The sequence below is a fragment of the Pagrus major genome, chromosome 5 (genome assembly GCF_040436345.1).
Source record: "Pagrus major chromosome 5, Pma_NU_1.0".
NCBI classification, from domain to species: Eukaryota; Metazoa; Chordata; class Actinopteri; order Spariformes; family Sparidae; genus Pagrus; species Pagrus major.
The window spans coordinates 32,474,233-32,486,303 of NC_133219.1; the positions used below are offsets into that span (position 1 = coordinate 32,474,233).

Consider the following 12,071-nt stretch of genomic DNA (forward strand, 5'->3'; position numbering starts at 1 on the left):
TTAACACATGAGCGTTAACATGGCATCAGATAATTAAAAAACCTAATCACTGAAGCTCAGACTGAAACCGCCTGAGTCTAAACTGAAAACTGATTTTGCCACATGAACAGCTATAACTTTGGTGGTAGGTATGTTGGTTTTTTCATAGCTTAATGACATTTATTGGCTTTTTCTTCAGGCCACAAATAAAACAGAGTGAGGTCATTCAGGTCAATCAGTCTAACATCTCATTGAGATACATCACACTGAAGTGTGTGACATTTCTTTTCATACCATCACAAAGTTTAAGGAGTATAATGAAACCAGTTTGATTTCATAACATGATAGAAAACTAAGGCATCTGAGAAAAGTGCAATTAAACATTTGAGACACCGTATTGTATGTATTGACTGCATGTTCCAACACTTTATCATCTCAGCATAATGTTGTGGTTGTGAAGTCTTTTCCTTAATTTATGCTACATTGATTTCTCATAGGGTTTATTGGTGTTCCAGCACAACTAAGCATGGGTTGGCTGTGGGCTACAAATATCTGGCCTGCACGACCCAAATGTTATGTCTGCCATCTATACATCATTATATTTACTTAAATAAAATATATTTCATAACATTTCCCATATCTCATGAGGATTACAGGTCCCTGTCAAAAGAGGAGACAATAATGATTCACTGGCAGCAACATTCTCACAGAGACTAATTTTACTGACTAGAAGAAAGATAGTGAAGTAAGAAATCCCAGATTTCAGGAGCTGAGTGGGGTTATACGCCATGATTTCAATTTAAACTGCTGGATTGAAAAGCACTTTTTTGTTATTTGTAATGGAATCCATGCAATCTCATCCCAGGATATCAAGTCAATTCATTTCCAGAGCGAAGGGAAAGCATTATGTCACAGAATCACGCAGAGTTTAGATGTGTGCCTCAAACTACGGTACACTTTTAGTCGTTCCTTTTTACTCGTAGATGGTCCGACTGCCTTTGTGACTGCAGGTATGCTCTCGACAGCCCGTCTCTTGTGAGCACGATGTAGCAGGATCCTGTAGACCCCTGTGATGGAGCTCCTGCAGTCTTTCCCCTGGTTGTTGAGGATGTGTTCTGAGGTGATTCCTAGTGTCTCCAGCGCTGCCTTTACCTCCATCTCTTCCTCTGCCAGTTCAGGCGGTTCACTCTCTGCTAGGTAGGACGGGTCGAGTTTAAAGGGCTCCATGGCACGCGGCAAGTCCACAGGGAGAAGCCACTCACAGCCCATCATCTGCTCCACTGTGCAGCGGTCTGATGGTATGGGTTGGAGGATTCCCCTGATCAGCCTCTGGCATGCCTCTGGCACCCACGAGGGCAGGACGAAGGCCCCGTCCAGGATGCATCGTTTCAGTTTGGCCACAGTGTCCGCCCTGAATGGCATGGTGCCCGTCACCATGAAGAACAGCATCACCCCAAGGGCCCAGATGTCTACAAAGATGCCAACATAATGCTCATCCCGAAAGAGCTCAGGTGCGGCGTAAGGCGGTGAGCCGCAGAATGTGTTGAGTGTCTCGCTGCGGCGGCTCAGCGTGCTAAAGCCAAAGTCCCCCACCTTGACACAAGAGCTGCTGGTGTAGAAGACGTTTTCTGCCTTCAGGTCGCGGTGGATGATGTTGTTTTCATGCTGTGTTAGAACAAGGAGAAACTGCATTATGAAATCTACTTTCAGCATCTGCTATGGCATGTAAATACTTGATCCATCAATATTAAACATAACACACAGAATTTCTGAGATTTCTGTCAGAAAAAAACAACTTAAAAACAAATTTTGTTTAATATTCTGAGTGATTCATTCTGGTAGTGAGGACACGGGGAAACTTTTTGTGACTTTGCGACATCACAACAAGCTCAGAGATCAAGCAGGAGCCAATACGCAACTTAAACAAGTGCGAATGAGAAGATATCATTTTTATTTTAGATATTATCGTTATTAAACCAGTTATTAATCTTTTTTGTGCAAAGAAAACATATCAGATACAAGTTATTATAACAAGCAGAGATTTTAATGTGTATTAAACATGTCTGGCTTTAAAGTTAGTTAAAGTTAAAGTTAGTTAAATCTTAATCATCTTAATTGTCAGTATTGCAGTTATTTGACTGTTAAGACTATAATTAAATCTTATATAGGTTACATTCAGATTGAAGTTAATCATACCACTACAATCTAAACGTACATGTACTGACCATGTGTTTAACAGCAGAGAGGATCTGAGCGAAGACGATCTTGCTCTCGGTGTCAGAGAGTTTCCCCTCTGTAGTAATCTTGGTGTAGAGCTCCCCTCCCCCTGCGTACTCCATCACCAGGTGTAACCGTGTCAACGTCTCCACCACCTAAAGACAAAGTTACACTGGATGTCGGCTGGATGTAGTCATCATTAAGAAAGCCACTTGGCCTCAGATTGAGTTTGCTATCTAAATCAAAATGAGAGCATGTTGTGGGTCAAACCTCATAGAGGCGTATGATGTTGGGATGGTGAAGCTTCTCCATGCTGGAGATCTCTCTGGACAGCAGCCTCTGGGTCTTCTGATCCAGCTTGGTTTTGTCTAGGATCTTTATGGCCACTTTGTCTGGTGGCACAAAGGAAGAAGATTAAGATCAATGATTGGATTGGAGAAGTAAGATAGTAGATCCTAAAATCCTGTTGGTTAAGCCCTCCCTTCGAGTATGCAGGCCTGTGAAGAGAGCTCTGCATCACTGACAAATGATACATTTAAGGAGAAGTTGTACAGATCATTTAAAGGAGACCTGTTATGCCTTTTTGTTTTTTCCTTCCCTTTTATTTCGGTTCTTGTGCATGTAAAAAATCTTGAAAGTTAAAAAGGCCACAGCAACAGAAGCGCCTCTCTCCACAGAAAACACTGTAGTCCCACCTTTAATCCCGTGACTTTGTGACATCACACTATGTCACACATTTGCATTATTTATGCCTAGCAGCTAGTTTGACACATAAGAATTGATTTAGCATAGCTGCTCTGTTGTTGTGGCTCTGTGCTGGGTCAGGCATGTGTGGGCTGACCAATCAGAGGAGACTGGGTATTCGAGAGTAGCAGGATTAAAGAGACAGGAGCTAAAACAGTGTTTCAGACAGAGGGGGAATACAGAGCTGCAGCACAGGACAGTATGAGAAAACTGATGTGTTTTTTGGGCATTAAAGCGTGTCAACCTATTATAGTAGTAACCCAAACTAAAATTATGAAACTTAAAATTAGCATAATATGTTTCATTTGAAAGCATGCAGAGAAAATACTTCAAAGTGGCCTTTCATTTCAACATAAGCTTGATGGGGAGAAAGGAAACTAAGAAAATTAAGATGCAAGTGCTCCCATTGTGTCAGTCATCATTAAAATAAAAGTCCACTTTACTCAGAACTAAAGCATTAGACGTGTTACGTCAATCTTAAAGTGAGCCTCGTTCCTCCTTGCACACAGAGATTGGCCCTAAAGTGACCAAGCCTGATGCTCTGCTCCAGATAATTTGATGGAGGATTAGCTGCCCTGAGAAACCAATTTTCTTGATTATGTTCTCCCAGGGGGTCGATTCCCACTTTTAGCCCTATAGTGGAAAGAAATCTGCTTTTGCAAAATGAGAGAAAATGGCTCTTTTTCTGTCATACTGCAGTGAAGATACGGAGGGTAAAGTCAGGGACACAGGGTGCTGAGTTAGCCACACTGACCAGGAGTCAAATGTACCCTACCACCTGATGGACTGAGAGGAAAATATATTGCACATTTCAAAAAGGTTTTACAGTCAGCAAAGATCAAAATACTTCACATATATCAAATTCGAACAGCTGATATCTTTACTGTATTCTGTTCAATGATTCATAAAGCGAAGCAAAATGGAGCGGAGGTAACTGAATACAGAAAAGATCTTAAGTGGCAAAATGGTGTTGAGATATCTAATTGTGCGTCAGTATGCATTATTCAGGCTGGTATTAGGCTCCCTTTCAGCTGTGACATAGCTTTCAATAGGAGCATTCAAAATGCATCGCAGCTCAAATTGTTTTTTGGGGGACTAAATGATACCACTTACATGCACACACACACATCATGGAACAGACGGGCATACAGTAAAGTATGCCACGAACAGAGCACACGCACACACGGAGCTACACACTCGTCCTCCTCCCTCTCTCGAGCCTTTGATGAGGCATGCAGCAATTTTAGCCGTCGCTAAGGAAACTGGAGATCTCTAATCAATCCATCTGCTCAAGGGCAGCAGACAGTCTGTCTCTTTGTGGCTGAATCAGCCCCCTGGCCGGGCACCCATCGCCTTGTTAGTGAATTGCCACATAAGGACACACTTGTTAGTGTTGCAGTCCGTTGATGGAGGACCAAAATCAGCCAAATCATCACTTAAATCTAATCGAGAAAAGACAGAGTAGAGGGAGCTTACAGAAGATTTTTATCTTTAAAGATGGATGTGTTTACACTTTTGTCTGTAATCTTTGCGGGCTGCAACTAATGATGATTTCCATGGTTGATGAATCAGTCAATTATTTTCTTGATTAACCGATTAGATGTTAGAAAATGGTGGAAATTGTCCATCGGTGTCCAAGATATTCAGTTTATTGTCAAATGGGAGTAAAGAAACCAGAAAATATTCACTTTTAAGAATAGTCTTTTCCATTAAAAAATTACTCAAATCAATTAATTAATCATCAAAATAGATGGTGATTAATTTAATAGTTGGCAATTAATCAATAAATCGATCTTTACAGTCAGTATAATTGCCACTCCTACACTGATGTTTTCCTCTACTCTAGTGCATGTTTTCTAACAGTTTCAGTGATTTCATTAGCTTACCTTTGGTGAGAGCATGGATTCCGAGCTTGACATGTGAAAAATTCCCACACCCGATCTCTCCTCGAATTTTGTAGAAGCCGATCCTTCTGCCCACTGTTAGCTCACGGACCACCCTGTGACCAGATAACATAACAGAAGATTGTAACACTAAATAGGAGCCATAATAAGACTTTCACCTCCTGCCTGGTTAGTCAAAAAGCAACAAATCTTGATAAAACAGAGCTCATTGCTTCATCTCTTGACCCCTACCTCTCATCCTGGCACATGTCCAGGTTAAGCCTTTCCAGCGGAGTGAGGCGGCGGATGGTCGCCCCCTCATCGTCCGTGTTGATGTCTGAGCTGTCCTGGCGGCTCCAGCGGCTGTACCGTTGGCCGGCGACCACAGCTGTCCCTCCAATAGAACCCCCGACAGAGTCCCCATTAGACTCCCTGGACTCTGCCCCAGAAACTGAGATGCTCCCAGCAGTGCCTGCTGCCCCCGACGCCCTGGAGCCTGCTGTCGCGGTCCCAGCTTCAGCCCCTTCTGGGCTGCTCTCAGAGGGGCAGACAGCAGTCATCCTGCAAGGGACGCCCAGGTTGGCATAGGCTTAGCTCATGGCTGGGAGTGGTGGAGGACTGGATGCACAATAAGAAAAAAAACGCTATTATATTTTTGGTTTGTTTCTTGCTTTATATTTATATATATATATATATATATATACATATATATATATATATATATATATATATATATATATATATATATACATATATATATATTTTATCATTCAGGCATGATAGCAAGAGTAGTAACATCAGTAACCATCCCAATCATATAAAATGTGCTATATCTTCGTTGTGAGTTGTGTTATAGCGCAAAAAATATCCCCCATTTTTACAGTGTGCACGGAGTGGCTACAGTATTAGCCTCTCACACATACAGAGCAATATATAACAACAAAAACAAAAACCTTAACTTACCTTCAGATATGTGAGCCATTTAGAGGGTAAATTCTTTCAGTGTCCTTGCCAAAATCACATAGCTATTTATAGACAATTTAGTCAAGAAACAAATCTAATGAAGAATATTATCCTGTATTTCAATGAAATAGGAAAGAACCTCCAGTCCGTGCACCAAAGCACATGCTGCATCCACAATTTCCCCCAAACTGTCCTCCTCACGATGGAAGATCAGGGACAATTTGTCATCTGAAGCTTGACGCTGTCGCAGTCTTGTCGCATCTCAAGAATTTCCAGCAGTTGAGGCCTTAGTTTTTCTTATTTGTAGCCATTGAAGTGAAGGTGAGGAGGCTGAGGATCAGATCGACCATGTGTTATCGGATTCATGCTCACTGTTGTCTCATGCTGAAGAGGTCTGTGGAGCTTTAATGGGCTCTTTTGAGTCTCCAGGGTATAAATAGGCCACAGGTTGAGGAGGAGGGGAAGAGGAAGAGGAACTGAATGGGGGGGTTGGAGGAAAGAGGTTGAACAGATGATAGTGTCAGGGCACAGCCCAGGTGCGTTTAGTGAGACAACCTGGAATGAAGCACAAGAGAGAAACAAAAATAAATGTCATTTGTCTTTAGTGCTCATGGTAGCCCTCTATGGTAAAGAGTTTGTGCGCACATGTCAACACAAGTGTGCCTGCACAGTATGTGTCGGTTAATACGTATCTTAATCCTTACTTAATTCTGTGCTTGAGTCCGGCTCCAAGGGCACCGCAGGCTGAGGTTGTTTTCACTTTCTACCAAATAGAAGATACTAACAACCCCTGATTAACCTGTCAGTTCTAATGGAGAGTATGAGTGATGGCTAGCACTCCCTTGTGTATGTATGTGTGTGTGTGTGTAGCAGAGGGCGTGAGGGCAAATAAGTAATTGTAATTAGGTGATAAGTGCATGCTGCTCAGAAAACAAAGCTCTAACAACATCCCATGAGTGGAAACAGAAGAGGTGCATCTGAGGTTAAGGTGAACCCTGAAGAAATATATGAAATTTTAACTCAGCAAAATGAAATGAACAAACTATAATGGTACTCAGTAGAGCGCATACCTCCGCCATGGCCAAACATTCCCCTTTTATTCAATCAAGCCCAAACCAATTCCAGACTCCATAGCCCTGTATCAGTCTAAATTTTACACCACCCATAACTGCTCACCAGATCTAGGATCTGCATCGATCAAGATCCACGCATTATTCTGCGAGAAATAAACAAAAACGGCCTATCTCGGAATGTTACAGAAAGTGAGAAAATGTTCCTGGATCTGTCCTTTTATCCATATTCACACCAAAAATGAACGAGGTCTATTCCGGGGCTGAGACCCATCCACCATCCAAGTTTGGTGGAAATCTGCTCAGTTGTCTTTGTGTAACCCTGCTGACAAACCAACCAACAGACGGACAGTGATGTCACTCAGTGGCTAAGTTGCATTGTGGGTAATGTAGGCACCAGGTTTGTGTAAGCTCTGTGATCTGATCACAGCTAGACTGGACTGAACTGGATTGGCTGGTTCTCCATCATCTCCTTGTACACACACTCAATACTAGCTTAAGTCAACTGCTCAACACTCAACCTGACACCTGAATTGAATTGTCTTGAGAATGACAATGTACTTCACCCGAACAATCTACATGAGCCGTCTAATGTTGCATTAAAGGACCACATTATATAAAATACATAAATTAGTCACATCATTGCACTGGATGTTTATGTTCCTTGATAATAACCAATACAGTCGCTGTAGTTCATTCCAATTCAATCCCAAATAAACAGCCCTGGTGCTGTAAACTCTAGATAACCACATATGTATTGACCCACAGCTGAAAATAATCCCCAACATATGCAATAATTACTCCAGTTTACTCCAGTATTTTTTTTTTATAAAAGCTAGTGTCCAGCTGTATTTGTATTTGTTATCTACAAATAAAAAAACAGAGATATAGAAAGATATAGCAAAGATGACTGAGCATAATGTTTCAATTGTGAAGTTGTTTTAATCTTCTTGGAACAAAAATGACATGAAATTCAGTTAATGTGGAAGCAAATACATTATTCTGGAGTACAGATAGTTTCAGTTTTATATTTCTATCACAAATTAGGTGTTAAGAGTAAGACACCATGACATTACATGTTTTGTGTGTAAAGCAGGAGTAGAAATGGTTAACTGTGTGATACATTAGCAGGGGTTCTCTCATCCCCGTCTATGTTAAAATAAATGAATCTATGTTGAAGCTTCGCTTGCTAATCAAAGCAATTCTCTTTTCTCTACCAGCCTTCAAACACCTTCCTGCCATCGCACCATGAATATCTAAGCATTGATCTCAGGCGGCCTAAAAGGACTTGCTAAGAGAGGAGAGGCCTCTACTTTACAGCACAAAGCGACAAGCCATGAAAACCAGCCTTTTATGTATGTAAATAAAAAGACTAGAGGACAATCATGCATTAGATAAACACATCAAGAACAAGAGGAGAGCCGTAAGAGTTTTAGGACAAAATCATCATCAGGATATTGAATTTTCAATTGCGGATGAATGTTTGCTTGATGGTATAATTTACTGAATAATACTTCTGATCTTCACAAATGTATTCCTCAAAAATCGCATTAACAGGGAGTACCAACGAGTTTAATAACCAACTGGCTCTATCGATAATTACTTCAAGTGGACAGTATCCCCGCGGTGCGTCTATAGCTGAGTAATAGTTACCCAGATTGCTTTGTGCTTTGCTTCCTCTGGAAAACAGATCTACCTGGTTGCTTGGTGATGGACACTGACCGAGTGTGCTTGTCTGTTTTTCATGCTGAGGATTAGGCATTAACCGGCACTGATTGTCAAGAAAGAGAGCACACAGTGCCATGTTTACAGTTTGACAGTGCTGCATTGAGTGTAGAGTCAGAGTATCCCTGTCAGTTATGTACATAAGCAGACTGATGGGTGAATACACTAACACAGAGCACAACAAAGCACAAGTGAAAGAGTTGGAAACGTTTCTTGCTCTCATCTTTCTTACCTTAAAGGCTTATTGGACCTTTAAAGGGGCATTATGTAAGAATTTTAGCTGAAAACATTAAAATGAACTAAAATTATCAACAGAATGTGAGTAAATAGCAGTTTTGAAATTACAATGTTTATGTATGTATGTATGTTGCAGAGATACCTACTGAAGTTAGCATGCTAAACAGGTAGCCCTAGTCTGTTCTGGTCCAAAGCTCCCGCGCTAGTGATGTAAACACTAACACTCCCCTGATCCTTGAGCTCCCGCTAGCTGCATGGCTAACTGAGCTAACCAGCTAAGTGGGTTAGCCGCAGTTTGCTGTTACTACGGTGATATGCTGCCCCCTATTTGTTTTCAGTCTGAATTTTACAGGTTGCCAGTTCTTACTTGTTGCTCCTTTAAGTCACCACAGAATAACTGGTACCAGTTTAATAAAATTAGCTATTTTTCTCTTTTCTTTTTGAAGTTGAGGCATCTATGGTCACGAGCTTTGACAAGGCCCTGAAAGAATGAGATTGCAGCTAAGTGGGATTCAAATAAGCTTCCTCCGTAGGGTAGCTGGCCTCATCCTTAGAGATGGGGTAAGGAGCTTTGACAACTGGAGGGAGCAGCTGCTCCTTCATGTCAAAAGGAGCCAGTCGACATGGTTCGGGCATCTGATCAGGATACTCCCTGGGTGCCTTCTTGTAGATGTTTTCTGGGCACATACAACTGGGAAGAGTTGCCAAGGTAGACCCAGACCAGGCTGGACAACTTATATATTTCATCTGGCTTGGGAAGACCTCAAGATCCCCCAGGATGGGCCAGAAAACGTTACTGAGGAGAGAGACGTCTGGACTACCTTGCTTAGCCCGCTGCCAACAGGAGCCAGCCGTGGAAAAAGTCAAAAAATGGACGGATTGATGTTTGTATGCAGTCCGGCCAACTTTGCTTTTTCAAGTTCAGATTACAGACAAATGTACCATTCACATACTCGCTCAATTAATACGGTGCACTGCTTACCACAAACAGGTTTATGAGTCTGGGAACAGCCAGCTCTTCATCAGCAAACACTATCAGCTTTGCCAAGTACGTGTCCTTACTCACCACACAGTCAATCATTTGTCTGAGGATCCCCAAAGACAAGGAGGAGGGCTTGCCCGGCGCACTCTGCTGTTGATCACACTGCTAGCATCAGCTGCCTCTTCACACACTTCAACAACGGAAAACCCGAGAGCCCATCCACAGCAGCTGTGGATCAAGAATTAGACACTTTTTCCGAAACGCCACTCTGTGCCCGTAGTTAGGGGAGCTAATAAAACAGAAGAGCTGTTTCTCACATCACAAGCTATGAAACGGTCTCTCTGTAAAAGAGTTCCTCCTCTCTGTTTTCTCCTCACTCTGCCTCCTGTTCACTTTACGTCCATCCACTCATTCTGCCTGTGCTTGTGGCCCATTCTCTCTTTTTCACTGCTGTTATGCATTCAGGCACAAAGACAAACGCACACACACATTCACAGACCCTTTGCTTCAAGCACACTCGTGTAAATACACACACACACACACACAGGCAGCGAGCTCTCTCCACACAAAGCTCCCCAGTGTGTTAATTGAGACGCACGGCTGACAAGAATAAAGAGCTCAACGGTGAAAGAGCCCCGACAATGAAGACTGCGGGCCCTAGGAACAGAGAGGCAGGCCTCTCTGGAATCCATGGGGCAAATATTTCACATTTCCAAAAAAAAACAAAAAAAAAACAGACTGACCTCACACAGTCCAAACCAAAGCTGCACAGGCCTCTTTGGATGCACTAAAACTAAACTAAAGAATTCCATCACCTATACCTAGTTTTGCTGTAGCTATAAGTAAAAGTGTTATTCCCCATGCCTGACGATAGTGCTAATCTATAGCTCCCAGTACATGTCGGAGAGAGACAGAGAGAGTCTCTGTGGCCTTAACTAAGTTACCATGACACTGTGTTCAGGGAGCACACTGACATAATGCAGAACACACCGTAAATCCATGCATGCATGCAGTGGTTCAAATCGAAATCTTCTCGGTCAATTATTTCCTCCTGCTCTAAAAAGCCATCTGAGTTCACGCTGTTCACTGTCAGCGCTTCAAAGAGACTTGCATCAAAGAAAGAACACGCGGAGCAGCAGTGTTTCATGTGTTCTGACTGATTGACCATCAAAAGAATGAAAATCAGGAACACGTTTCAATCAGGCGGGTGTAAACAGACACCGAAAAGGGCTATTTTTGCTTCAAAAATATGGAAATACATTCAGCGTCTAATCCAAGTCTACACTGAGAAGAATGGTGAACGCAGGCTTGAAAAGATTACATTTGTAATGCAATACATTAAAGGCTATCTGCTTCATTTTGCAATTAAGAGGGTTTTTTGTTTTTTTTTACTTCTTGATATAGGCCAGACGTTAAAGGTGCACTATGTAGTCTTGAGGAAGAAATTTTAATCAGAAGAGAAAGATCTTCATGGACTTTATATGCCTTTTGTGACTGAATAAACAAACTGACAACACAGTTACATACTGTTTTGTTTTGTTTATATTTGCCGGACCCTGCCACCTTTCTGGCATCAAACCTTATTTTACCCTGAGAACAGCTTGTTTATTCACTTTATTCACTAAGCTTACATTATTAGATCATTAAAGTTGCAAATATTAAAATTCTGAGTTTGAATTTCTTCTCCAAAACAACACAGTGCCCCTTTAAAGGCACAACATGGGGCATTCTGATGGCTCAGTTTGATAAGACGTGTGATGTAGGGTATCCAGATCCGGCTGCTGAGTCATTTAATTCTCCCCTCTTGCTTTGCTGCCGGCAAAGACAGTAAGCGTACACTGTAAACATGTCAGTCGAAGTGTGTGACCACAACAATTTGACCACAGATTGCTGTTCTTCTTCTACGTAGCCTAAGCCTTTGCTGACTCTGTGATGTACTGTGAGATACTTGTACAATGTATTGCTCCCCAGTCTTCAGCACAGAGCAAGATGTTAGAGATGCCCTATACAGAGACAGGTAAGCCTCCATCAGAGTGCAACAGGTGCTGCAGCTCAACTCCTCCATTCTTCACCTGATTCCATGAACTTTAAAGCAGCCAAAGAGGTTAATGAGCGTGTCAGAGCTCCCAAGTTTATGTCTGAAGTATTGCGTGTGCGTGCGTTACGTGCGTGCGTAACTGCCAAGCGATGCATTGTGATCCTCCTGAGAAGTGATGCATTGAATCTTAACGACCGCAGCCGCTGCAAAATAGGACTTAAGACATAATAATC

The 12,071-nt window shown here is 42.1% G+C and overlaps 1 protein-coding gene across 1 annotated transcript; it reads right to left on the bottom strand.

Annotated features, from left to right (window-relative positions):
- Positions 1–540: 540 nt before the first annotated feature.
- On the bottom strand, positions 541–5,408 carry nim1ka (NIM1 serine/threonine protein kinase a). Its single transcript, XM_073466520.1, has 5 exons — positions 5,076–5,408; positions 4,827–4,939; positions 2,467–2,588; positions 2,205–2,351; positions 541–1,644 (listed from the first exon to the last, which is right to left on the bottom strand). Exons 1-5 carry the CDS (start codon positions 5,381–5,383, stop codon positions 889–891), a joined length of 1,446 nt encoding a protein of 481 aa, XP_073322621.1. The 5' UTR covers positions 5,384–5,408; the 3' UTR covers positions 541–888.
- Between the last annotated feature and the right edge of the window lie 6,663 nt (positions 5,409–12,071).

Excerpts from the sequence above, each read along its gene's own strand:
- nim1ka (XM_073466520.1), bottom strand. The coding sequence starts at position 5,383 with ATGACTGCTGTCTGCCCCTCTGAGAGCAGCCCAGAAGGGGCTGAAGCT. Across the intron at positions 2,589-4,826 it reads AATCCATGCTCTCACCAAAG|ACAAAGTGGCCATAAAGATC; the intron begins GTAAGCTAATGA and ends TTGTGCCACCAG. Across the intron at positions 1,645-2,204 it reads TCTCTGCTGTTAAACACATG|CATGAAAACAACATCATCCA; the intron begins GTCAGTACATGT and ends GTTCTAACACAG.